The following is a 26,056-nucleotide window of genomic DNA, read 5'->3' as shown; positions in this document are numbered from 1 at the left end:
AGCCAATCTGAAAGATGGCTCCATAGGCTGGTGGGCTGGGCTCTTTGCCACACATTGTATAATGTAGCGTCATTAATAGTGACAGAAATGAGTGGGTGCTATTTCTGCCACTCCTAATCCTGAATTTTGACCTCTTTCCCCATTCAATAGCCCCTTTGAAGTTCAAGTAGGACCTGAAGCAGGTCCTCAGAAAGTGAGAGCTTGGGGACCAGGACTTCATGAAGGGATTGCTGGTAAATCTGCTGACTTCGTTGTAGAATCCATTGGCACAGAAGTTGGCTCTCTTGGTAAGTCAGTAATGTCCTGGCTAGGATTTTCAGGAGCTTTAATGTTGAACTGCTTGATGGCAATAGTCTTTCTGACAATTATGGTGATCCCATGACACTCACCCAGTCACTAACTAAACATTAAGCTTACATAAATCTGACTACACTTGCACAGGAAATGATTTTCTAGTTTTCTAGAATGTGGGATACATTGGGAAAGAGCCAGATATTGCATCTGAGAGGGAAACACCATTGAGTACCTCTGGGGGTTAGTGGGTTGGCCTTAATCTAAAAAAGATAGCACTTACGCCGTATATAGGAAAGGTATGATAGAGCAGTGAACAAGGAAAATGTCTGGCAATGGGGAGGCAGGCTTGAGCAAGCCTTTAAAGCCCACTTCTCTGGGAGATGAGATGTTTGTTTTCCTTTTAGGCTTTGCCATTGAAGGCCCATCTCAAGCAAAAATAGAATGTGATGATCAGAATGATGGCTCGTGTGATGTGAAGTATTGGCCCAAAGAACCTGGTGAATATGCTGTTCACATTATGTGTGATGATGAAGACATAAAAGACAGTCCATACATGGCGTTCATCCGACCAGCTTCTGGAGACTTCAACCCAGATAAGGCAAGATACAGAAGAATTCAGCTATCAATAGCCTTTGATATGGCTGTTAAGTTTTAAAAGCTACTTGTAGCACTCTTACTAATTTGTATCTTTCAATTTCACTATGTTCTACAATCTGTAGCCATGGATTGGTTGGTGACCACAATGATGGGTATTTTTCTTAAATGCTCTAAATGAGGCTATTGCTTGGCCCCTACTAGATTGAGCACAAGAGCTGTTACTATAGTCACATTCTTGTATCCTTTCAGTTAACATGGCAGGGTACTTCTCAGCGGCCAAAATTCTAAACTCAAGCCTCTTTAGACTTGGCCTTGGTGAATTTGTCTTTAACACACAATCCTCAATCCACAAACAAAGGCCTGTGCTAGGGTTTCGCGTCCCCTTTTAGAAATACTAGCTCTTAGCCATGAGCTTTGCTTTCTTTTGCTGTAGAATCAGTGTAAAACTTGTGCACTTTTTGTGTGTTAGGTAAAGGCTTATGGTCCAGGATTGGAGAGAACTGGCTGCATTGTAAACAACCCTGCTGATTTTACAGTTGAGACCAAGGAAGCTGGGAATGCACCTTTGAAGATATATGCACAGGTAAAAACCCACATTAACTATCTGGAACTCCTATCAATAGTCATGTCTCTTCTTTGAAACAGGTACCTAACACATTCTGGCTAATTAGTTAGCCACTCCTTTAAGTATAATCATGTAGATTCTGAGAGTCTTGTTCCAAGTCTGTCTGCAGCTGTGTGACTTGATCTGCATCTTGGTCCTTAATTGCATTTCTGCATAGTAAACGTTTTAATCTAAAACATTTGGGATTATAAAAGCTTAACTTCAGTACAGATTTAAAGCCCTTTTATTAAGGCCTGTGACTAGTCTTGCACCTATTGAGACTTCTTGAAGTGGTCTCCCATAAATTGTCCTATTGTCAGTCTACTAGACTTCTACAGTTTGGTATGTGCAGGCAAGGAGAGATGAGCAGTTTAAATGTGTGGTAAGATTATTAATGTTAAAACTTCTCAATTCCAGGTAGCTCTGCTGTTGCTGCTCTTGAGATCACATAACTTTTTGATAGCACCACATCTTAAAACTACTTGTACCTTCTCTCTGCACACAGTTGTATTTAGTCAGTAGTCTAATTCTCAGTTAAATACTTGCTTTCAGGATGCAGAAGGAAGCCCTATTGATATCCATGTGAAGAGCAATCCTGATGGAATCTGTGCTTGTTCTTATATGCCAGTTAAACCAATTAAACATACTATTGCTGTTGTCTGGGGAGGAGTTAATGTACCCAATAGTCCATATAGGGTAAGTACAAACACCCTACAAAATTACTTTGCGGGGACTGGTGGTACATGTTCTAAAACAAGCAAGCCTTAAGCTAGTTGTCCTTGCCAATGCTAGTGAGTACAAGTCAATAGCTACTCATGAGTAAACTCTGGTTGCATCAGTCTAGCTGAAAGTTGTCTGTTCCGTTCTGTAGGCTAGCATGTCAAAGGGCTCTGATACCAGTGAGCACAGCATAAACGTAGGGAAGTCAGGAACTTTATTTTCTATTCTTTAGTAACTAAGCAAGAACAATAGCTAAGAAGTCAGGGCTTTTTGTCAGGTGCTACACTTAATAAATCCATGTGACCCAAGTATGGGATAACTCTGAATGCTTGTGAACCCATCTAGGTTCTCATAGGACAAGGCAGTCATCCTCAGAAAGTGAAAGTAGTTGGACCTGGGGTGGAGCGAGCTGGTCTGAAAGCTAATGAGCCTACTCACTTCACAGTTGACTGCACAGAAGCAGGAGAAGGTAAAAGCAGATGGTAGATAATGTATTGCTCTCTTGTATCGAAACTAAATGTATAAACATTCCCTGTTTGAACAGGAATCTGATCTCCGTTCGTAAACTCTTGATTCAAGCCTTTTGCTTCATAAGGGAAATCTGAAGCTAAAGTCCTGTTACTCAGATTACATGGAGTGATTCATACAAGTACTTGACAAACTATCCTATCTATCCAAGGACTTAAAATCAAGATGTGACTTGTTTAGTTGCTCAGTACTAGAGCTACTTGGTACTAAACAAATTCCTGACTGTCTTGTGGCACACTGCTCTGTTTCCTCCTAGGTGATGTCAGTGTTGGCATTAAATGTGATGCTCATGTTATAAGTGAGGAAGAGGAAGACATAGCTTTTGACATCATACACAATGCTAATGATACATTTACAGTGAAATATGCACCACCTGCTGCTGGGCGTTACACTATCAAAGTGCTTTTTGCAGGAGAGGTTTGTATCTTTTATTTGACTAGAAATATTAGCTATGCAGAAGACTTCGAATCCTAATATAAATTACTCTTCAATGTGCATTACTCAAAAGGGGACATAAGTTTTTTGTAAAAGTTTGGGCCAAACGCCAAGAAAGATGTTTCCATAATCTTAATTTCTTCAGTCTCCCTCTCCATTGTAACACCAAAAGTATCTGTGTGGCAAATGCTATGCTGGTACTTGAGAACGCAAAGGCTAGTTGGCTTCACTTTGTCCAAGCACCAAAATATAAAGTTGCCAAAACTGAAATGTTCTAAAACAGTAATCAGGGTGGGACTTTAATGTGACTATGCCTTTTTAGTAGTTGCAGTGGAATTCAGAGGGAAGGCAAAAATACATACAGAAGATTGCTAGCTGTTTCTGAGCAAAGCTGAAGTAATCATATGGGATGCACTTGGAATAAATGTATTTGGCAGGCTAAAACTTTCAGGAAAGCTGTGACTGTATTATCTGAGACAGTGCCTTATTTCAAACTTGTAGTCCTTTCACTGGAAGGCAATGCTTTACCTGCAGAGCTTGAGCTAGCTTACAACTGGTTGTAACTGTCCTATTAAAGTATCGTGTTTTATATTGAAGGAAATTCCTGCCAGCCCTTTCAGAGTTAAAGTGGACCCATCACATGATGCCACCAAGGTGAAAGCTGAAGGACCTGGACTAAGCAAAACTGGTGAGATTCCTTATGTTTATGCCAAGTAATATATTGACATGAGCATGGGGTAGTTTGCCTACATCATGAGTTTATGCTAACAACCATGTCACAACTTTCCCACTAGGGATTTGGAATGGGATTACTCTATGCCAAACATCAAATTTGCGGGCATAAAGATCAAAAGTAGTCTCTCTGTATTCTCTATGAACTTACTTGGTCAAGTTGAAATTGCTCAACTTTCATATGGGCTATGAACTTAAAACATACTGCATAGATAGCACAAGAAACACAACCATATTCTAACTTTCAAAGTTACTTTTTAAGGTGTGGAAAATGGCAAACCAACACACTTCACTGTATTCACTAAGGGTGCTGGGAAAGCACCACTGGATGTGCAGTTCAGTGGACCTGTGCCAGGAGATGCTGTGAAAGACTTGGATGTTATTGACAACTATGACTATTCCCATACTGTTAAATACACTCCAGTACAGCAGGTAGGTCTGATTCTTCTGAAGAAATTGGCATGTTATCCTCCTTGAAATCACAATTCACAGCAAAAATAAAACTGAAAATATTTGTATTGCAAGTGAATTAACCTGAAGTCTTGTCTTTAACTGAACTTTTCCAATCAAAGGAAAAACTCTGGCACTGGAATGCTTAATATTCCCAAGAGCTCCCAAAAATTCCACAGTAAGGGGTCATGAGTGTCTATAGAGTCTAACTGTACTGAGGAGGAAACCATCACTAGTATAAATAAAGCCATAGGCTACATGTTTGGAATGGCCTGTCCCAAGAGCAACTTAAACAAGGATGCATAAAAAAATCTGACTGGAAAATAAGTACTGATTTTGGTGGTGGCATGAGAACTAGTCAATGGAACAGTAACAAACTGAGTCATCCTCCTGTACCAACAGTGTAACTTTGTCAGCCTATCAACTGACAAAGGTAGGCAGAAGGCCCCTCCAAAGGGGGGGGGGGGGCCCACAGTGCCTAAACAGAGGCCCTACCCATGCACTGACACCCCCCAACCTTGTTCCAGCACCCCTCACTGGGTAATAATCAAACTAGCAACAGCTAGTTTACTAGCTAATCTGAATTGACCTGGTCCAGATGTTTAGGACTTCCAAATCACCCCAGATTTTTGCAAGCTGTAGTTTTCTATGGCTGGGTTGCAGGTAGTGAAACTGAATTGTCCTCCATCAAATATGAGCTCTAGTATTAACAGGAATGGAGACATAGCTAGAGCCCTGCTACAAAATTGGTATCCACAAACATGATCTGCAGATATCTGCAGATTTGCAGTGCTCAAACAATAGCGCACAACTCCTATTTCATGGTGAAATGCATTTCCAGAGTAACTCTTCAGCTAGCTTGTTTGCATTTAGGACTCAACACACCATTTATGCAGGATATAGAACAGTATTTTCAGTTGAGATCAGTTTTGCACAATGGCTTAGGTGTTACTTAACATTTGCCTCTAGGAGGAAGGAACCCAGATAGGGAACTTTCATGTTGACAGTGGATGCAGCTTTCCTAGTTTACAACAATAAAGAGCTGGAAATGTATACTTACAGAGTATATTTTCCCTTTTGTCTGTAGCTTTGTGTGTACTTCTAAATGTGCATTATACCCCAGATTTCTATGACTATATTGTTGTGGCAAAGTAATGAAACTACTGCAGCTCTTAAGATGACTTGGGTACCAAGTTGCCTAGACTATATAGAGTAACCGGACAAGAACAGTAATGGAAGAAGTAAAAGCAAGTAGTTTGTGTGGGTTTTTTAAGATGACTTCCCAGTAAGCTTGCTTATATTGTCATATTCAAGAATGACTAATCTGGTTGTTTTTAAGGAATTTAGTACTATCAAACTGAAATTGTCTGACAGACTTCAGTTCTCACTACTTAATAAGATCTAACTTGTCTGATTTTGATCTACCATAAAATTGGTGTGCATTTGGGACACGGCAAGTTCATGACCAAAGAACATCAGTAGCTTCAACTAATACATTTGGAGTATTACTGATATCAGCGCTTGGCTGCTTCATATATCAATGAGACTGGATTTTTGTTCTGGATCATCTGTTTCCTGGAGTGTGTATTAAGCAGTAAGGAACACATCTGATAGTTCTACATCCTCTTTCTAGCACTGTTAAAAACATGCCTCTAAGGTTCCTAATCTGGCTTTGCTGTTGCATGTAAAAGTGGCAGCAAAACCAACTGAAGATTGCTGCCTCAAAATAGCAAACGCTGATTCTTGGCTTCTCTGAAAGACTGGATAACACCACATCTCAATTAAGAAAGCAGTCTGCCAGACTTGGTACACCCGATGCAAGGGGGGTTTCCTCAGAATCGCTGCTACTGCCAAACCCATAACCTTCCTGGCAGCTAGTGTTGTCATTAGGGTGGAGAAATTATTTACCCAATAAATGGGTTTTGGATTTTAGTAACTATAAGCAGACCTGGCCAGTGTTCAAAGCTTTCCCAGGCATGTATAATAGGGTGGTTGCTAATGCTAGTGGGATGCCTAAACACTGTTTATAGGCTATCAATATACCTTGCCCTGAAGGCTTCCAGCTAGATAAAGGAAGCTGAATAATTCAGTATGGGTAAAGGAGATGGCACTGAGCCAGCTTTGTCAGACATTTAAAAAAAAAAAAAAAAAGCGGGTGGCGTAACTCTTAAGAAATAATACCCTGTTTGACCAGTGCAGCATATGTTAGCCTGTGAAAAACAGGCTAGTAGCAAAGACTAGGAGGGAATGAAAAGACAGTCTAAAAGCTTCCGCAGGAGAAAAGTAAGCAAACATTGCAGGAGAAATTGTGACAAAGCTGTAAATATAGCAGCGATTAATGCCACTTATCAAACATTTTCCCAGCCCTGTAAAAATTCAACTTCATTCTCAAACCTATTCAAAGGATTAAACCAACTGTATTCTCTCTCCAACTGAACCTCTAGTATTTAGCATCTTTAATTATTACTTGGGAAAAGTATCCAATCCCATGCTATCCTTTTACTGCTTCTGAGGTTTCTAGAAGCTCTGTAGAGAAGAAACACAAGAGAGGCTGGCAATATTAATCTTGTACCCATTCTTCAGCATAGAGCTGCATGGTAGCTTCTTGGCAATAAACATTCAGCTCATGGCACCCAAGTAAGCTGCTGTACAAAAGCCAGAGAAAATTATAGGTGTACACACAGTGGGATCATGAGGTTTCAAGCTGCATCTGGGAGAATGACTTGGGGGTGGGGGCAGCTGTGAAGTAACAGGACCTGCTCAACAGGAGTGGAAACTGCCAACCTGGCGGAAAAGGGAAAGAACATTGTGGCTATTGGGCATTGATTTTTATTTAATTTTTAAGCAGTGTCCATATTATTTTGGTCTATGTGCAGTAGCTTGTCTCCATGCAGAGCTCATTGGAGTGTGGACTATATAAAATCTTCATAGGGATGATGGGCTTACTAGGCAGTAAAATTGCTAAGGGACAGCATCAACAGAAAAATCTTGATAGAATACTGTTAACCAGCTATAGATAAGGTTGAGTAATTTTCAACTGAATAACATACAAACAGCCTTCCTGATTTCACTCAGTGCTGCTATAGCTGTTTGTTGGCTTATGTGAAACATTCATGGATATTTCATTTGGGAGCTGAGCCAGCCAAGAATGAAAAGTAAGCAAACAGTCTATATTTCAGCTATACTCACTGTGGTAGGAGAGCATAAAAGGAGCACACATCTTGGGCTGAATCTGGCCATGACTATGGCATTCCAGCCAAAGCACACAGGAGCATTAATCTGTTTCTGATTTATACATCTTAACTTTGGTATTTCAAATGCTATTAAAAAATATAACCCCTTTGTGGGCCTGGACTTGGCATGCTGTCTATATGGTGGAATAGGATACCTAGTTGCAAGTTGGGTCATTCATTCAGCTGTCATGCCTGAGCTCTGGGAGGGTGGGAATCAACCTGGGGCCTGAATTTCTTCCAGGCAATCAAAATAGTACTCTAATGTTGGCAGGAGAGCAAGCTTTCTCTCTGTCAAATGAAAAGGGTTCAATGCTCAAAAGGCTGGAGTGGGAAGTTGGGGCAGGGAGTTCACATGACACTTGGAGCCTGGTCACTGTCTGCCATGACTCCTTGAGTCGTAAAGTACTATGTAGTATCTAACTAGTAAAGCACAAGCCTGAAATGGCTGACAACCTAACCTACAATATTAACCTTTTGGCAGGGTCCCATGAAAGTTTCTGTAACCTATGGTGGTGATCCTGTTCCCAAAAGCCCTTTCACTGTGGGGGTTGCTGCTCCCCTGGATCTCAGCAAAATTAAAGTCAATGGACTTGAAAACAGTAAGTACACTTGCAAATGAGTTATGCAGTGCAGAGTCTAGTTTAGTGTGGACATTTTTTTTAAAAAGATCTTATCACTGAGTAACTTGGCTAGAATGTTGGTGAGTGAAAACAAATACAAAAACTCTCGTTCTGCTGATTTTTACAGTCACTTGGTATTCTAGCCCAAACAGTAATTTTGTAACACCACCAGTTCAATATAAGCTGCTACTCTTGGAAGTTTATTTCAATTTGATAATTCTTTTAAGGCTGTGCAGCCATCTCAATGTCTAGTACTACTACCAACAGGATTATGGTGTCTGTCTAGCTTGTAAAGTATACTGAAGGATAACAAACTTTAAAATGAGGTGTTTTTTTCCCCCCCTTAAATTAAAATCTTATTCCTGGTCATAGGAACAGGCAGTTTAAATTCTCTGCTCCAGTTAGATTATAGTTGGTTCTGAATCCTTAGTTAGATATAAACTTTAAGTTTTTGTGATCTTGTAAATATTGTGGGGTCTCTACCTTTAAAGGTTTGGTAACATTTTATTGCTAGGAGGTAACATGTCATAGAAGCTGCACTGAAAATTGTTTTAAGACTAAATTGCACCACGAATACCTGGAAATGGATATGACTCTGCCACTTCAGTCTCCAATATTTTGTCAGTGGATGCTAATCCAGTGAGAATAAGACCCAGTTAATTATTGAATCAATGTGCCCAGCTTTAAACCTGAGCTGGGTGCCCAACAGGCTTCCAAAAGCAAGGATTAACTAGGTTTTTGTCCTCTAAACCTCCATGTTCTACTTTAAATCCCAGGGATTAGTCTTCTATATAGTTATGGCAATGCAAGCTTCCCTCTACAGTCTGTTTACAATCTCGTTCTTGTGGGAGCACAATAGAAAAATTGCTGGCTTTTTATGCTCCTTCAGACCTTTGAGACTGCGCTCTGATAGAGCTGTGGACACTTTATTGGCTGACTTCTAGAAACTGTGTTAAGCCAATGACTGGGCAGTGCCTGACTGAAATGAAATAACCGGGGGCCAGACTCTTTCTATAGGCTAGTGGGCAATTCAAGGAGCAGGTAAGCACTTAGGTGTTCAATGGGATTGACGTGCTTAGCTCCCACTTACTTCAATGGGAGTTGGACTCTTAACTGCATTAAATACCTTTAAAACTCTGGCTCTGGAGTTAAAAACAAATTGCTAGAATAACCTGAACAGTAATGTCCAGCACATGACTGTTCTATGGAACACTCAGTTTAAAGTTGTAACTATACCATGTTGCAGAAATACTGCTGTGATGTGGGTGGGTCTAGAAAACCCTTCATGTTAAAAGATCTAGATCTCAGACACTTTATTAGCTCCAAATGCCTTACTTTGACACATATACCATAAACTAGCTCTCAAAGGATCTCTTCTCTATGAAGTGCCTGCTGGACACTGGCTTCTAGCAAAAGTGAAGGATGGTGGCACTTCTCCATCCCACTGCTTCTGAGCTGCTGGTTCTTCACAAGGCTCAGCTGCAGTAACCTATTGAATGAGTACTGTTCTGCAAGCCTCCGTTTACTAACAGAAAAACTTGAGCAAATATGCAAAAAGTATTGAAAGGGCTTAAATTGCACATTACCTTCTGCTACCTGTAAATTGGCAGGGAGGCAGGAAACAGAAGGCTGCTACATAGTGGTAAACTCCTGAATGAGCATTATGTATTTCAGATGGGTTGAGAGGCTGTGTAAACAAGTCTAAAAGCGATCTTGCTTGCCATTGACCCTTTGCAGTTTCCAATTAACCCATTGTCTAGCTGAAGAAGCTTGTCATGACTAGCAGAAGCAGAAAGAAATGTTCTTATCAGTTGATAAAAATCCTTGTAAAACATTGAGCAACTGCTCAGTGGATGAGGCATTTCTGAATGTCAAACTATAGGATTTAAGAAATCTAACCAGACCATTAATCCTGAAATACTAATACGGGCCTTCTCTTTAAGGAGTGGAAGTAGGGAAGGATCAGGAATTCATAATTGACACACAAGGAGCTGGTGGACAGGGTAAACTGGATGTTAGTATTTCCAGCCCTACAAGGAAAGCTGTGCCATGTGTGGTGGAGCCAGCTCTTGGCAAAGAGTGCAGCACTGCAAAGTATATCCCAAGAGAAGAAGGACTTTATGTGGTTGATGTAAGTTACGATGGCAATCCAATTCCAGGAAGTCCTTATACTGTGGAAGCCACTCTCCCTCCAGATCCTACCAAGGTAAATGCATAGGAAATGCTTCAGCTGTTGACATACAAGAAATATTTGCTAGTCACAAACTGAATCATGCTCTATCACATAAGAGCATAAACTTTCACATTTTGTTTGACCTGTCATGATTATGGAGCAAGTACATTAAGTAGCTCTTAAATTGTTTGCTTCACAAAATCATAACTAATTACTTTATTTTTCAAACAGTAACTCTGAAAAGCTCAATCTGAAAACAAACTCTAGGTATTTTAAGCAATATGAAACGAAGTGAGACTCCCTATTAATCTAATGCGATTCACTTGGTTTCACCCTCAAAGAATGTGGGCTGTAATACAGTTGGCTAATAACTCAGTATACACATCGCTTAATGTTGCTACCTTTTTGTTTAATAGGTGTACAAAGACAGCCAAGCTTAAGTCTGTAAGCATGGAAACGTCAGCAGACTTCATATTGTTTTTAATGTAACTTGACATTAAGATTTTCTTCCATGAAATGAAAGAAGCCTAGTCCTTGCTGTAATGTGTCTACGTAATTTGAGAGTTTAGCAGACTTTAACAAGACTTACCAACTGAATCAGTCTGAAGTTCTTTATGAAATTGCTCTATTTTATTTTGCCAAGCAACTGCCAGATGCAATTACATTTACACAAATTCTCATCTAACTGAATATTTTTATCCTAGGTAAAAGCCCATGGTCCAGGCCTTCAAGGAGGTCTTGTTGGAAGACCAGCAGAATTTACAATAGATACCAAAGGAGCAGGAACTGGAGGCTTAGGTTTGACAGTAGAGGGCCCATGTGAAGCTAAAATTGAATGCTCTGACAATGGTGATGGGACGTGCTCAGTTTCTTACCTGCCTACTAAACCTGGAGAGTACTTTGTAAATATTCTGTTTGAAGAGGTTCACATTCCTGGTTCTCCATTTAAAGCAGATATTGAAATGCCATTTGATGTATCTAAAGTGATTGCCACTGGCCCAGGTCTTGAACATGGTAAAGTGGGTGAAGCAGGATTGCTCAATGTTGACTGTTCAGAAGCTGGACCGGGGGATCTAGATGTAGAAGCTGTATCAGATTCTGGCTCTAAAGCTGAAGTCAAAGTTCACAATAACAAAGATGGAACTTATGCAGTTACATATATGCCACTCTCTGCTGGAATGTATACACTTGTGTTGAAATATGGAGGAGAGCAAGTGCCAAAATTTCCTGCCCGTGTCAAAGTAGATCCAGCTGTGGACACAAGCAAAATTAAAGTGTTTGGACCAGGAATAGAAGGGAAAGGTAAGAAGACTTAAGCATATAAGTTCTCTACCTGTTTGTGCACAGAATATTTTAAGGAGTGGAAAGGCTATAGTGGATACATCTAGGTACAGGATTGCAACTAGTGATTTTTTTTTTTTTTTTTTTGCAAGAGAATATACTTCTACACCTTTATCAGTCATTCATAGTTGCCATAAATGTCTAAGAATAATCAAGGATTTTTCATAGACTAAAATATTAAGTTCATTTAAATAGAATGGCTTCTCAAATTGTGTTCTGCAGATGTCTTCCGTGAAGCTACAACAGATTTCACTGTAAATGCCCAGCCCCTAACAAAGACTGGAGGAGACCATATCCAAGCACAAATCACAAATCCCTCAGGAGCTTCCACAGACTGCCTCATCAAAGACAATGCTGATGGAACATATGCAGTAGAGTTTACACCATTTGAAAAAGGTAACCTGTTGTCTGACTACCCTATGTGGGAAGAGGAAGACAAACTAAGAGAACCTTGTTAATGGGCTTGTCAATATTAATGCTAGTACTTAAACATTGGCATCCAGGTACAAGATAGTCTTTGACTAAAGAGCCATTTCTGCAGGAGATAAATAGTATAGGATTTATATGTACTATACATCATCACTTTTTTTAGTATAGCTTCAGCAGAATGTGCTATTTTAAAGAACCTAGAATTAAAGTATAATTTGCAGAGACCCTGCTAAACACCATTTTTGAGTAGATGAGACACTGTTGCAGGCAGTGTCCAGTATCTTGAATGAATAACCATCGCCTTCAAGGAGTCATTTATGTAACCTAGTGATGGCTTTTCACTTAACAGGTCCACACACAGTTGAAGTGACTTATGATGATGTACCTGTTCCAAACAGTCCTTTTAAAGTGGATGTTACTGAAGGCTGCCATCCATCACGTGTAAAAGCCCAAGGAGCTGGACTCAAGGAAGCATTCACTAATAAACCAAATGAATTTACTGTTGTCACAAGGTAACTAAGCCACACAATCAGTGGAAGACATGGTAGCAAGTAATTCAGGACAACTTGACATAAGACACTAAATCCAATAATACTACAAGGGTTGAACTTCAGTAGTCTAATCTGTCTTGAGTCACAGGTCGTTACTTCCATCGAATTCAGTGCGCCTTTGGTAATGCTCCTCCAGAAGTAGCTATCACAAACCTGTCTTGGTGGTCTTGTATCAAATAACTTTTTTAGTTGCACAAGTGAACACCCAATCCATACCTGGCATCTCAAAGCACTTTCACAAACTATTCCTGAACTGTTTGATTCACAACTGAAATGTAGCCATCTCTGGGATAAAATGCAGCAAAGCTACACTGTCCATGCTAGCATTACTACACAAACTCTAAAATGCAAGTGGGAGATCAGATTATTGTAAATCTGCAACAAACAATATGAAAGGATACTAATGTGCTGCATGCTTTTTTTTTCCAGAGGGGCAGGAATTGGTGGACTTGGAATAACTGTTGAAGGACCTTCTGAATCAAAGATAAGCTGTAAAGATAACAAAGATGGCAGCTGCAGTGCTGAATATATCCCTTATACTCCAGGAGATTATGATGTCAACATCACATATGGGGGAGAACACATACCTGGTAAGAATTCTTCCATTAGAAGATGCCCTAAAACTAAAAATGGATTGTAAAATCTGTTCTAGCATCCAAGTAGCAGGTCTTCAGATATTAATCTTGTGTATTGTAGCTAAAGAATGGCTGAGGTGACACTAAGAATGCAATCATCCTTGTTTAAAAATTTGCATAGAGCTTCCTCAGAAAGAGCTGACAATCTTGCAGTGCCCTACTTGTAGACACTCTCATGCTGCTTGAGCTAATATTTGGGAGCATTGGGCAGGCTTTTGAAATGAGTTTTTTAATAAATAAACTCAGTTTAAACGTCAACTTGCAAAAACATCTGAAAATAACTGAAGCCAGACAACTATTAGCCTTAGCTGCTATTGGACTGTAGTAGGGAGCAATGGATAGGTGTCCAATACAAACAGAAATAAAATGTAAAGCCCTTTTTGTACTCACTCTGGGTACTTCAGAGAATATGAAAGAATGGTTTTCAGTCTTTCCTGACTCTAAAATAATAGACACAGCAATCCATCTTGGTGCAGTCTGTTCTTGCATCATGAGGTGATTGGCAGCTTATCTAAACCTAGTCCAATAGAATATTGTGACATGACCTAAACCAAGTAGACTAGTGTGGGAACTTGCTTTCTAGAAGTGCAGTCTGCCAATTTAGGAAACACATTTTGAAACCAATTACGCAATGACATTTGACAGAGCCAGACTAAGACCGCCCTTCCAGGGTGTGAATGTTGAGACCATGGCTTGCTGTAAAATGATGCAATGATGATGCAGTCTTCTGAGATTATATCATGCACTGCAAACTTTTGTCACTGAAAAAGCATTTTAGTGCTACCATTTCCATGAATAGGTGCCTGCTTATCTCAAAGGTGCACTGGATCTCCAGCTTGTACATTGTAGTAACACATGAACAGAGTTCCAAGTGTTTGGCAGCAACTACCTTACATTTTTAGCGAAGATGGTTTTGCATTGTACCAAGGATTAAATGGCTGTTTATTTCTGCTGAAATAGTTCTGAGCACTTAGTCTTGACTCCTGTGTGTAGAACAATGTGCATTTTCTAGGACTTCATGGAACTGACTCTACCCCTGCCAATCCCATTTCTCAATGTACTGTAAGTTGGTAAAGCGCCAAGGAACTGGATGCTTGCATGCGCCTTCATTTGGGCTTCTGGCTTGTCCTCTGCCTGTACTCTGTTCCTTCCTCAATGTGACAAGCAAATGGTTCACAGCTAAACATCCAGCTTACAGGAGCAGGGTGCCGGCAGGTCACTTCCAACAGTGAAACTTGTGTTTTTTAGCTAGCACTCTGGGTCCAGCCAGTTATGGCATGTAGCCCAGATATTTCCAGTTGCTGTCTGCAGGCCCTTCAAATGTTTCTTTGGTTCTTTATTCACCCCCCCACCCCTTTTTTTTTTTTTTTTAAAGCAGCAAGACTTTATTTCCTGCAGTTAAATCTACATAGTGTAGCGCCCCCCTCTTGATTTACTGCCTAATACAGCTCTGCTTTTGGATCACTCACTACTTCTGCACAGCTTGATAGCATTTTGCTAACACATGGTCAAACTTGTGAAAACACAACATGGAAATTCAAAGGCAATACTGACATGTAATTTAACTTGTTCTGTCTGGATACTGCACAGCAGGCCTAGAAGGGTAATAGCCTACAAAATTGGATCTGTGTGAAGCCCTTAATTTATGAGCAAATAAACAATTAAGCTGTCACTTTCAGCTGCCATAAATGAGCAGGATACTAGCGGGGTAAAATGAACGGTGATACAACTAATTTTCTTGCCACAGACTGAAAGCTAGGTAAGTGACTAGAACTATCCACCCTAGTAGCAGAGTCTCTGATATGCACAACAATTAGACTTGATAGCTAATGGCTCTCTCAGAAGTACAAAAAACTGAGTGAGCATAGAGACCAACTTCACTAGGCTTTTAAAAGTGCCCCTCCCCTTCAAGATTGAGGAATAGTAAGGTAACACAGGGAAGCCTGTACTGTACCTGTGGTGTGAAAAAAGCTTTGTTTTCAGCATTATGAGGAACACATGAAATAATGAAGGCTAAAACTTTCCTGTGGTGGTAACCAAACACTTCAGACTAGAAGCTTTAGTGACTTCAAGTGCTTATTTATCCCTGTCCATAACACAACATACTCTTGGACAGGTTGCCATCTGGATGGAGGTGGGAGCCACTAAACCATGTTGAACGCTGCAAAACCACAAGTCTGATGTCCTAAATCTTAAACTAGGCTATCCACTGCTGTAGATGGCAATGTTGGAAGACTCTCTGCCTCTGTGGTGGGGAGTAGATAACTTTGCTTCAAAAACTTTCTTCTTGATACAGATTTTGAAAGAAACCAAGGTACAAAAGTGAACTGGCTTCCACTGATAGCAACATTTTGCTAAGTTAGTCCCCCTTAAAAATATTAGCCTTGTAATTCTCTTTTGAGATGTTAAGTGTCCTTAGCTATAAGCGAAGTTTCTCAAGTGGAAACTGTAGCCGATGGCCTTGGAAACAACCTCTCAATTATAGAGCCTTGAAACCTGACTTACTCACCTTTTTAAAGACCTTTTTGGAGCACTTGACCTGAATACTTTGCTTGATCAAAAGTGACCATAACTTCAAAATGCTCCACCCCAAAACTGATTATCCTCAAATTCAGAACTGGTTTCAAAGATAGTGTTCCGTTCTTATAGTCAGATTCACAGATGTGTAGGGAAGTTGAAAGGTCATTTAGTCCAGCCCCTGTGCTTAGGCAGGACCAAGTAAACGTAGACCATCCTTGACAGGTTTGTCCAACCTATTCTTAACCTCCAATGATGGGGGATTCCACAACTGCCCTTCGAAGCCTTTGTCAAACTGAAGTGCATATTTAGTCTTTTTTTTGTTGCTACACCTGAAGATAAAAAGCCATCATCTCTACCCTTAATGTTGGAAGGAAATACTGTAGGATACTGGGGGTGCAAAAGATAGTGGCAGGAGGCTAGTGAGCTTGTATTTACTTCTTAAACCCTTAAAACTGCCAATTGTCTGCACTTCTGTTTTACAGGCAGTCCATTTAAAGTTCCTGTAAAAGATGTTGTTGACCCATACAAGGTAAAGGTTGCAGGTACAGGTCTTGGAACAGCAGTTCGAGCCAAAATCCCACAGTCCTTTACTGTGGACACCAGTAAGGCTGGAATAGCACCTCTTGAAGTTATGGTGGCAGGACCCAGAGGTAAGGACCTTAGCATTATCCTACTTTGATACGTCTACCTTTGTATCTTACAGGCAGTGCTGGATTAAAGAATTGAGGGGGCCTTGTGCACTGTGGGGTGGAGGGAGGCGGTGTCTTCACTCAAACTTGGCCTGGCTACTGTTAGGACAGTCAGGCCAAACCTGAGCAGTGTTGTTGTGACCCTGTTCTAGCGGTGTTCCAGCTGCTGCTGCTAGCCCCAGGCAGTTTAAATGGGAGCAGCTAAGCAAAGCACTTCTACCCCATGTATACTCCATCAACCCTCCACCAGCCCCATTTATCCTGACAGCACTGCTGGGATGTGCATAGTGGTGGGTGGGGGGGGGGGGGGAAGACATCTTGCTTGTCCAGGACCTTCCTAGCTACTTGCCAATGTCCCCAGCTCACCACTCCTATCACCCACCCTGCTCTTGTGTGGCATGGGCCACATTTGAGTAAGTAGCATTGCTGCACTTCAGTGCCACACAGATTTGGCCTGCTGCAGCACCACTCACCCAAATCTGGGGGGGAGCTTGAGATGGGGGTGCTGTGAAAGTGCAGAGTGCACATTGATTAATCTGGGCCTGTGAGTACCTAACTCTCTCAAACTCTCTTGTGGAGATGACTAATGACTAGCCCCATTGACAGACTTGTTCCATAAATACTAGAATTGTGCTTTCCTGGGTAACTTTAGCAGTACATTAGCTTTAAATAGATCTTCAGTCTTAAACTTTGGAAGAAACTGAGGGGCTACAATGAATGGGCTTCCTCCTAAAAGAGATGACATTTCAGGAGGTAAATATTAAGGTGGGGTGAGATTCAGGCCTTTTAAAGTAATGTATCAATCTTCCCCTGCCTTTGGGAGGGTGAGAAATGCATCTTTGTCCCCATAAAGCCCCAACCTGAGTTGTACTGCACATTAGCTTCATGAACAATCATATCTGTCAAGTGAGATGGCTTTTGGCAAACATCAAAACTCCCTGAGGCAAAGAAACTAAATCAGTGCCCTGATCTGTGTAACGTTAGGACTGCACTTTAGTTCATGGTGCCTCTACTATACAAATCCAGTCTGCCAAATAAGTCCACAGACAAAACACATGCCACTTCAACTGAAGAGGTAAAGGCTTTGTCTTGAACTATGCAATCCCAAGTACCAGTAGCTAAATCTAAGGGGTGGTAATTCATTTCTCCTACCCTTTAGGATTGCTCCTCTTTGGTCAAAAAAGGCAAGACAAGCATGCTGGGCATACCAAACTCCCCTTTTTAAAATGGAAGATTGCTCTTTCAGTAGGAAGCTTCATGAGAAGCCTGCACATCTTGACTAGATACAGCTATGACCCACATGTTACTGAAAAGCAGACACTGCTATTACTAACTCATAGAGCTTAAGTCAAATGTATCAATATATAGGATTCATGGTGCTAGAAGAATTTCCTTAGGAGGGGTTATCTTGTTTGGGACACCTCTGGCCTGATCTCTCTGCTGACACCACAAGCCTCTAATCTCTGGTTTCATAAGGAAAGATGAGCCATAACTCTGTAAACATGAGTGCTCTTCAAATAACCATTATCTAATTCTAGCTGATGAAACGGATTCCCAGTCATGGCGCAGTCCATTGAAAGCGATTTCAGAGTTCTTTAAAGGTGACCCAAAGGGGGAAGCTAACGAGACAGGTTTGCATTTTTCACTAACTGCTGACAGCCTAATCCTTCTGCCAAGAGCAAAAATCAGTTGTAAAAATAACTTGCTTTAAAGGCTTTGCATGGCAACTAAACTTCCCTAATAGCTGCTGAATTACTAAATTTATATTCAAGCATTACTGCAATTCTAAGCATAGTTTGTCTTGAAATGTATGATTTGAACTGATTAACTGCATGCTAAGAAATTTGCTGCAACTGCAGTGGAAGACTTGAAACAATGGTTTCAAGTCATTTTAGGATTTCCTGCATCTTAAAATGAAGCTGCTTTGGACCACCTACTTTCCTTAAACATTTGTTTTAGTGCAAATGATCTCTGTTGGGCAGTAAACTTTTTTCCAGATGTGCTAAGGGAGCATGAGACTAAAATCACTGTCTTGTACTAACATGCTTTAGAACTGGACTCTGCTTGCAGTGTATTCCAGTGACAGTGTGTAATCTTATCAGTGACTGACAGCTGAGACCGCTATCACCTTCCCTTTTTGTAAAGCTCTTCAGATACACTTGAGGAGTGATGTGTGGTCTAGAGAGAGCCAGAATGGTCTTGAAAAGCAGGTTAAGGGCAATTAGAAGTGTTCTGTTGGCTTTTGCTGATGGCTATTGCCAGTTTAGTCAGCAAAAAGCCTAAAAGGCTGGTGGTGATGGATGCTGGTTATCTCTGATCTATGGCTCATCAACATAAAATGGTGGAAACGATCTGTGCAGTGCAGTCGTTCTCAGAGGCTTATATGTGAGATCTGTTGTAAGGGTTTAAATCAACAGCACTTCTTCAAGCTTGGAGCGACAAAACTGCTAATGCAATCCTGCTGTTCCAATAGGATGGGTTTGACTAGTGCTGTTGAACAAGTGACCTGTTTCTGTTTTTAGGAATGGTGGAGCCTGTTAATGTAGTTGACAACGGAGATGGCACTCACACAGTAACATACACACCTATGCAGGAGGGCCCATACGCAATCTCTGTCAAATATGGAGATGAAGAGATTCCTCGCAGGTAAGCTAACAAAGCATCCATTTTTCCAGACCAAGCCACCTACCTAAATAGCACTTCACCACAGAGTTCATGTTCTGAATAGTCCTAGCCTTCGTAACTTTAACTGACTGCTTTTAAATGCCTATGCTTCCTCCTAAGTCAGTGTAGTTAAAAAGAGGGGTTTTCTGGATGTTGATCCCAAGAGCCAGTCTGCATTTTTAAACTTGGTGTTAGACTTGAGAAGTGATGTCTCTATTCCCCAGACTACAACGCCGCAAGGTTCTGAGGTGGCCTCTGGTTAATCTTGTATTGTTGGATTCTTATTGTCTCCTAGTACTTGGGAGAAATGGAAAGCAAGAGATTATGCAGTGGCATATGCATGCTAGTATAAAAGTGAACTCTTAAGCTACAGCATCTCCATTTAATGTTGTTGCCTTCAAACTAGTATCTAGATTAGTCTTGGGTCCCAATTCAGGAAATGCATGCTTAAGTGTTGTCCTGAATAGTGGTAGTACCTACTGTAAAGCCTAACAAATGATGACTTAAACAAATTTGTTCCCCTGTAACAAGTCCTTTCAAGGTAAAAGTGCTTCCTACGTATGATGCCAGTAAAGTGACTGCAAGTGGACCAGGTCTCAGCTCCTATGGAGTTCCAGCCAGTTTACCTGTGGAATTTGCTGTTGATGCTAAAGATGCAGGAGAGGGGCTTCTGTCCATCCAGATAACGGTAAATCATTGTTAATCTTCTTTATCCAAACACTCTGTTCCTGAGTGGGAGTAAGCTGGTTTAAAATCTACTCCTTACATTTTATCAGTTGCCACACCCTGAAATACCTGGAGTCCTTGAAGGGTGTGCTCTGGATGAAACATCAACTCAAATTCAGCTATTGCTTGGGAAATGTACTTCAGGGTGTTAATCCCTAAACTTCAAACAACTGAAAATTAAGGCTGGCCAAGCATTTAATGACCAGTTGTGCTTCTAGTTTTTCTGCTCTTTCTCCAAAGATCAAACATGCTGATACTACAAGGAAGAAAACAAATCAAGTTTCCTGTTGCAGACTATAATAAAAACTTTAAATTTAAAAGGAAATGCCTTCCTACTTACCTGACCCAGCAAGGCCATGGTCTTGCACCTCTGCTTGTTGCAGTTGCATCGGATGATAAACTAATCAAATGATCCTCTATTCCGGCTGCTAAATTTACAAGCTCTTTAAACTGATACATCTGTAACTAGCATGTCTGACAAGTTTTGCTATTGCTGCAAGGACATCTTTGTTCCCCCAAATATCTGATAAGGTGTGTGTTTGGGGGGTGGGGGTTTGTGGTAAGACTACTGTGGCTTGGGCAAAATTGCCCTTTGTGCAGTGAGCTAGTAAAGTTTGCTGACCAGGGCTGGAGTAAATGGTTTTAGACATGGTAGTCTTTCTCCCTTTTGCATTCTCTATCCCCATTTACCAGGTTTGAGAGACTTGTCTTTCCCCGTCTCTTCTTTGTCGACAAAGAGCCAGTGTAGACACTGCTGATGGTTTTTGTCACAGACCTGGCTTCCGCCAGTATCCCACAATGCCTGCCCTGATTGCTCTGCTCAATATTTTGATCTCTGCTGCCCTGCAGGCATGCACCCCTCCCCTTTGAAAGGTCCAGGAAGCATCTGTGTGCTGCTCCATTTGGGGAATAAACACAGAGCAAATCATTGGAATGCTCCTGTTCTGTCCTGCACTAGGAACATAGCAGCAGTCTGCCTGCTGCTGCAGGTAGGGTGACCAGACCGCAAGTGTGAAAAATCGGGATGGGGTGGGGGTAATAAGAGCCTATATAAGAGACCCAAAAATCAGGACTGTCCCTATAAAATCAGGACATCTGGTCACCCTAGCTGCAGGGGGAGGGGGACAAACTGCTGTGCTGCTTTGCCATTCCTCAGCACGGAGAGCTCAGAGCTACTCGTGATGCTGCTCTAGGGGGCTGTGGGAGAACTCTGAGAGACTGCCAAGATGTGCAGCAATCGGCTTTTCCTTCCCACAACACTGCACCGTGGGATACATACATACCCACTGTGCATTGCTCACCCTGTCCATGATGGTGTCCCCAATATGGATATGAACTCTCAGAGGGAGCAAGTGTGAACACCCTTTGGTGATTTGTTTGTGGACTTTTGGGTGTTGGACTTTTGGGTGTTGACCAAGTTTTGTCAAAACTTGGTAGTGTAGACAAGCCCATAGAGTAAAGGAGCAAGGCATAACACCTTGTACCTAAGATATCCAAGTGCTTTAAGGTGTTAAAATATGAACCATTTAGGTCATAGACTTAGATGAGATCTGCAACTTTAGTATGAAGGGGACCAGGTGGGGTTTTCTGGAAGCTCACTTCATGCTTTGTAGCTGTTTGGAACAGTTTCAGAACAGCTTTGTTAGAAGCAATCTTGTGCAGCATTGACCTTGGTTTTAGATGTGAAACTTGTGCATGCCTCAGCTTCATTACTATGCAGACCAGCAAGTCTAAGCAGCTCCTCAGTTCTTGTAACGCTTTTTGAATATCTATTGTAGTAATGGTAGTTGACTAGAATAATGTAAACTTTGCCATTTGCCCCATGCCCAGGTCAAAAACCTTACAAGACCAATCTCTTCAGATGAAAGCTTAAGTAGGCTCAATGCTTTTGCCTGACATTGCTAATCTTTCAGTAGGCAGCTGTTAGCAAAACTTTTAACACGAAGTATGTAAAAATTATTTGAACTCATCCGTTCTGAGACTTCAGACCTAGAGAAATGGATATTGAGAAGTCAGGCTACATGAACCATAGTCTGGACAGGTGCTGGAAATGAGAGGCTTCTTGAAGTATCTAGTTGAATTATATGGCAATTTGCATTAATATATCCTTGTGTCTTGTAACCACAAGGTGATATGCTGTGTACAAGTATCTTGAAAATAAGATGTTGCGAAAACTAGTTATGCAACATTTGAATTGACTCTTGTATGTAGGGGGTGATGTGTAGGATTCTTATGGGGTATGTTGAAAAATCCTAAAAAGGACCTGAAGGGTTGTATTGGAAACTGTCTTGGGTGGAGTTGGATTAAGCATTGGAGTGCTGGATGCTATTAACAGGTGTTGGCGAACACTTGTCTGCAAATAAAGACTGTGATAGTTGTGCAGTATAGCTTCTGATACCTGTTTAATTTTCCACTTTAAATGTCATGTTTTGGTGCTAGTCCTTGTTTGATCTGTATACTAAACCAGTTTAGGTACTAAACTCTTCCAGAGTTTAAGAACATGCAGGCGTATTTCTAAATGTAAAAATTGTGGCCTGAACACTTCTATCCAACTTCTTAAGAAAGCCTTACATTAAATGTGTAACTCGTGAGAGGACACTTCCTTAATATTTCACTTGTGCCCCTCAGGACCAAGAAGGCAAACCAAAGAGAGCTGATGTTCATGACAACAAGGATGGCACTTATGCCGTAACGTATGTCCCAGACAAGACAGGCCGTTATATGATTGGTGTTAAATATGGTGGGGATGACATCCCATCTTCTCCTTACCGAATCCGTGCGTCGCCAGCAGGGGATGCAAGCAAGTGTTTGGCCACAGGTATGTGGCAAGTCTGCTGTGTTCCAAAGTACTTGGTATATTCTTACCCTTTTTTTAAACATGAATATTTCTAGCCAAGCTACAAAAAGCTTTTGTAATGACCTTGTCTGAAAAGACTGCAAAAGTAAAAATGAAGTAACTGCCTTTATAGTAGGTACAGTTACCTGCAGGTCCCAAAATAGATTCTCATAGAACACCATTCTGACAGAATTGACTTCCCTAAGATCATCTTTTAGGGATGATTCCTTTTTGTGGATTAAGATGAAACTCTCTTGCATGGAGGTAAGACAGATCTTTGACTGTAGAATAGTCAGGTGAAGTTTGAAACTTGCATTGGCATAAATGAGTCTCACTCAGAACTTAAACATTCTATGCAGGGTAAGAGGGTGTGATTTAAGACCTCACTTCACATGCTAACTCAGCATGCAAATTCTAGCAGAGCCAAATGTACAGAAACCAGCTTCAGTCAAAGTGAGAAGAGCACTTGTGCTATACGGTAACAGCTGTGACCACCCCCCACCCACACACCCCGGGATTACAGTAGCACCCAAAGCCCGTCGTATGAGGTCCTGGACAGAGAAGTAGTCCTTTCTCTGAATTCAATCTGTAAAACTGAATTTAATGATTGGAGGCTTCCGAACTGCCAGTTTATAGGACTTAAATTCCTGTAGTGAACATGCACAGCAGAGCTCTACTTCAGGTTTTGATGACAGTTACAGGAAAAGCATAGAATCTTGAACTTGGATATTGGCTGGTAAGTAAAAACTGACTTCATTGCTGAATTTAATGTAAATCTAATCTACATCTACACACCCCTAAGAATTTTTAGATAATGTTTTGACTTAGCCTGGCACTAACTGAAAGCTTTTATAAAGTTTAACTGTCACTTTCTAAAGTTAGTATTTTTGACAGTTGAGACCTTTCAAGCTTCTAAAATAACTAGATTCTTATCACAAATGAAGAAATAGCACTGCAGGGATCTCAAATCAAAATTCGGGGGCAGGGGGAGAGAACATTTGGCTTAATGTCCTCATACCACTTTCTGATCTAGTGAAAATTATTCAGCATTGCTGAGAGCAGCACTAACTGCTAAAGCCTTGAATTGAAACAGTTTCTCAGATGTCCACTTAAATCACTGTCCTTAAAATAAATGTCCTTAAAATAAATTTGATGCTTATCTGTGGCATCCATAGAAACACTCAAATGCTGCTGATCTATATTAAATGACCAAAGCTGTGAGCCTCTTGGTACTTAAATGTGAACAAATTGCTTTCTTCAGTGATGAATGCCATTGTTTGCATTCCAAAGCAGATGTCCTAAATTTACTGTAAATCTTACACTTCATATTTCTAATCATGGACTTAAAAATCATGTTTTTAAAACTGGGTTATACTTGATTGCTGTGTATTCCTGGGAGTGTCCCAAAAACAAATGAAACTAATACAGAAAGGGTTTCAATATGATACCTCTTAAGAGACACTTCTTGGCAGAGTCAGAGAAGGAGGAAACATGTCAGTTGTAATTGCTAATCCATTTAATTGCTAGACTATCTTGCCTTAGCCCATACTAAGGAACGAGTCTTATTTCACTCAGGGCATCTAGTTAAGTGACTAGGTTAGGTAGTACAAGGAGGCAAAATGCCAGTTGGATCCATATGACAGTCTCCTGATAAAGGATTAAAAGTGATAGGTTGCTTTCTTAAATGTAAATGTCCATCAGCTTTCTCCCTCAGAAGCTTTATTTTAATTTTATTCTCACCCAGCCTACCTGACTGAGCTGAATAAGATTAAAAATTGGCTCTTGCAGCTGAAAAATAATTCCTGAAACACACATGTAAGCAAAAAATACACTTGTACCACACCATAAAACTGGTCCTGTGACCATGTTACTGTTTCTCTAATGGCCTGAATGTTTTCACAGGGGGCATGTCTGTTTAGTTTGATATGATTGAAGCAAATCATCCTATTTCTTAGAAAAAAAACTGGTAAAACTGTTAACACTTTCTGTAATCAAAACTGCTTTCTAGGTCCTGGAATTGCATCCACTGTGAAGACTGGTGAGGAAGTTGGGTTTGTAGTAGATGCTAAATCTGCAGGGAAAGGTAAAGTGACATGCACAGTCCTGACACCAGAGGGTACAGAAGCTGAGGCAGATGTTATTGAAAATGAGGATGGGACTTATGACATCTTCTACACTGCTGCTAAACCAGGAACCTATGTGATTTATGTCCGCTTTGGTGGAGTGGATATTCCAAACAGCCCCTTCACTGTAATGGTAAGTTTTTGTTTTTTTCTTTTTTCTTTTTTTTAATAACCACTTCCCTCAGCCATACTTCAGATTTTGTTTGGTAGTTCTCAAATAGTCTGGCAGATATTTGAACATGCATTACTTGTGTACATATAAATATTTACATTTCACAGTACAACTGGGTGCGTGATACCATGGTGATGGACATGGTACAAGGATTGTCTTTTGGACAGAAGATTTTTATCTTCACTTTCAGAGCTTTCGTCTCTACTTTAGATGTCTTTAAGAATTCATGTCAGTGGCTGTAGCCTCTGGTTTAAAAGTTCCATTACCTTAGCTTTACATTTTGCTACATGTGCATCATGTCTGACTTGTCAGTTAGTAATAATTTGTAACTTCATCCCGAATAAGAATGATCTTTTAAATAACCTGTAGTAGAACATACTGTGCTTACTCTTCCAAACACTTTCCCCCCCCCCACAACTGCCACTAAATGACTTCTCTAATCTAAAGTCAGATCTCGCTCTTTTCTAGCATGTGCCCATGTATACATGGGCATGCTAAGCCTTATTTTGTCTGTTATTTAAGGAGGTTTCAGACACATCTGAGAGAGGCGTTGAGTTGAAATGACCGAAGAAGCCCTTGGCAGTAGATAGGGTTGTGGGCTTTTTTTAAAGCTGAGTACAAAGCTTGGCTTGAAAAAACAGCTCTGAGCACAGCATGATCTTATGTGAGCATAACAAATCTAAAGACCAGGTTAAGTGAAGGAGGCTCTTGACTACACAAGTATCAGAGGGGTAGCAGTGTTAGTCTGTATCCACAAAAACAAGGAGTCCGGTGGCACCTTAAAGACTAACAGATTTATTTGGGCATAAGCTCTCATGGGATAAAAATCCCACTCATGGGTTACTAACGACACTGTTTCAGTGCCTAAATACTGGTGGGTGGTGTTCCTATACTGTAGAGCAGAACATGTCTCAACACTTCTTCCAGGTATTATGAAAAACAAGTCTTGTTATAGCAACAGGTGTTGCATCAGACTCCCCTCAT

General features: G+C 40.8%; 1 protein-coding gene across 5 annotated transcripts in view; it reads left to right on the top strand.

Annotated features, from left to right (window-relative positions):
- FLNB (filamin B) overlaps positions 1–26,056 on the top strand; it is a 137,194-nt gene that overhangs the window by 83,547 nt on the left and 27,591 nt on the right. For 3 of the 5 annotated variants that reach the window (XM_005288362.5, XM_005288361.5, XM_042849800.2), the window contains exons 12-31: positions 151–287; positions 699–892; positions 1,361–1,474; positions 2,048–2,191; positions 2,561–2,684; positions 3,000–3,160; positions 3,776–3,866; positions 4,173–4,342; positions 8,075–8,192; positions 10,157–10,419; positions 11,091–11,688; positions 11,950–12,123; positions 12,506–12,668; positions 13,137–13,297; positions 16,345–16,512; positions 18,090–18,182; positions 19,074–19,197; positions 19,747–19,903; positions 22,570–22,759; positions 24,786–25,033. In XM_005288362.5, coding sequence (XP_005288419.2) covers positions 151–287; positions 699–892; positions 1,361–1,474; positions 2,048–2,191; positions 2,561–2,684; positions 3,000–3,160; positions 3,776–3,866; positions 4,173–4,342; positions 8,075–8,192; positions 10,157–10,419; positions 11,091–11,688; positions 11,950–12,123; positions 12,506–12,668; positions 13,137–13,297; positions 16,345–16,512; positions 18,090–18,182; positions 19,074–19,197; positions 19,747–19,903; positions 22,570–22,759; positions 24,786–25,033 — 3,592 coding nt within the window. The remainder of the gene's footprint in view (positions 1–150; positions 288–698; positions 893–1,360; positions 1,475–2,047; positions 2,192–2,560; positions 2,685–2,999; positions 3,161–3,775; positions 3,867–4,172; positions 4,343–8,074; positions 8,193–10,156; positions 10,420–11,090; positions 11,689–11,949; positions 12,124–12,505; positions 12,669–13,136; positions 13,298–16,344; positions 16,513–18,089; positions 18,183–19,073; positions 19,198–19,746; positions 19,904–22,569; positions 22,760–24,785; positions 25,034–26,056) is intronic. The other 2 variants (XM_005288364.5, XM_005288363.5) reach the window with 1 other exon arrangement.

This window comes from Chrysemys picta, chromosome 7 (assembly GCF_011386835.1).
Source record: "Chrysemys picta bellii isolate R12L10 chromosome 7, ASM1138683v2, whole genome shotgun sequence".
Lineage (NCBI taxonomy): Eukaryota > Metazoa > Chordata > Testudines > Emydidae > Chrysemys > Chrysemys picta.
The sequence above is the reverse complement of the archived record's forward strand: the minus strand, read 5'-3'. Positions and strand labels throughout refer to the sequence as shown.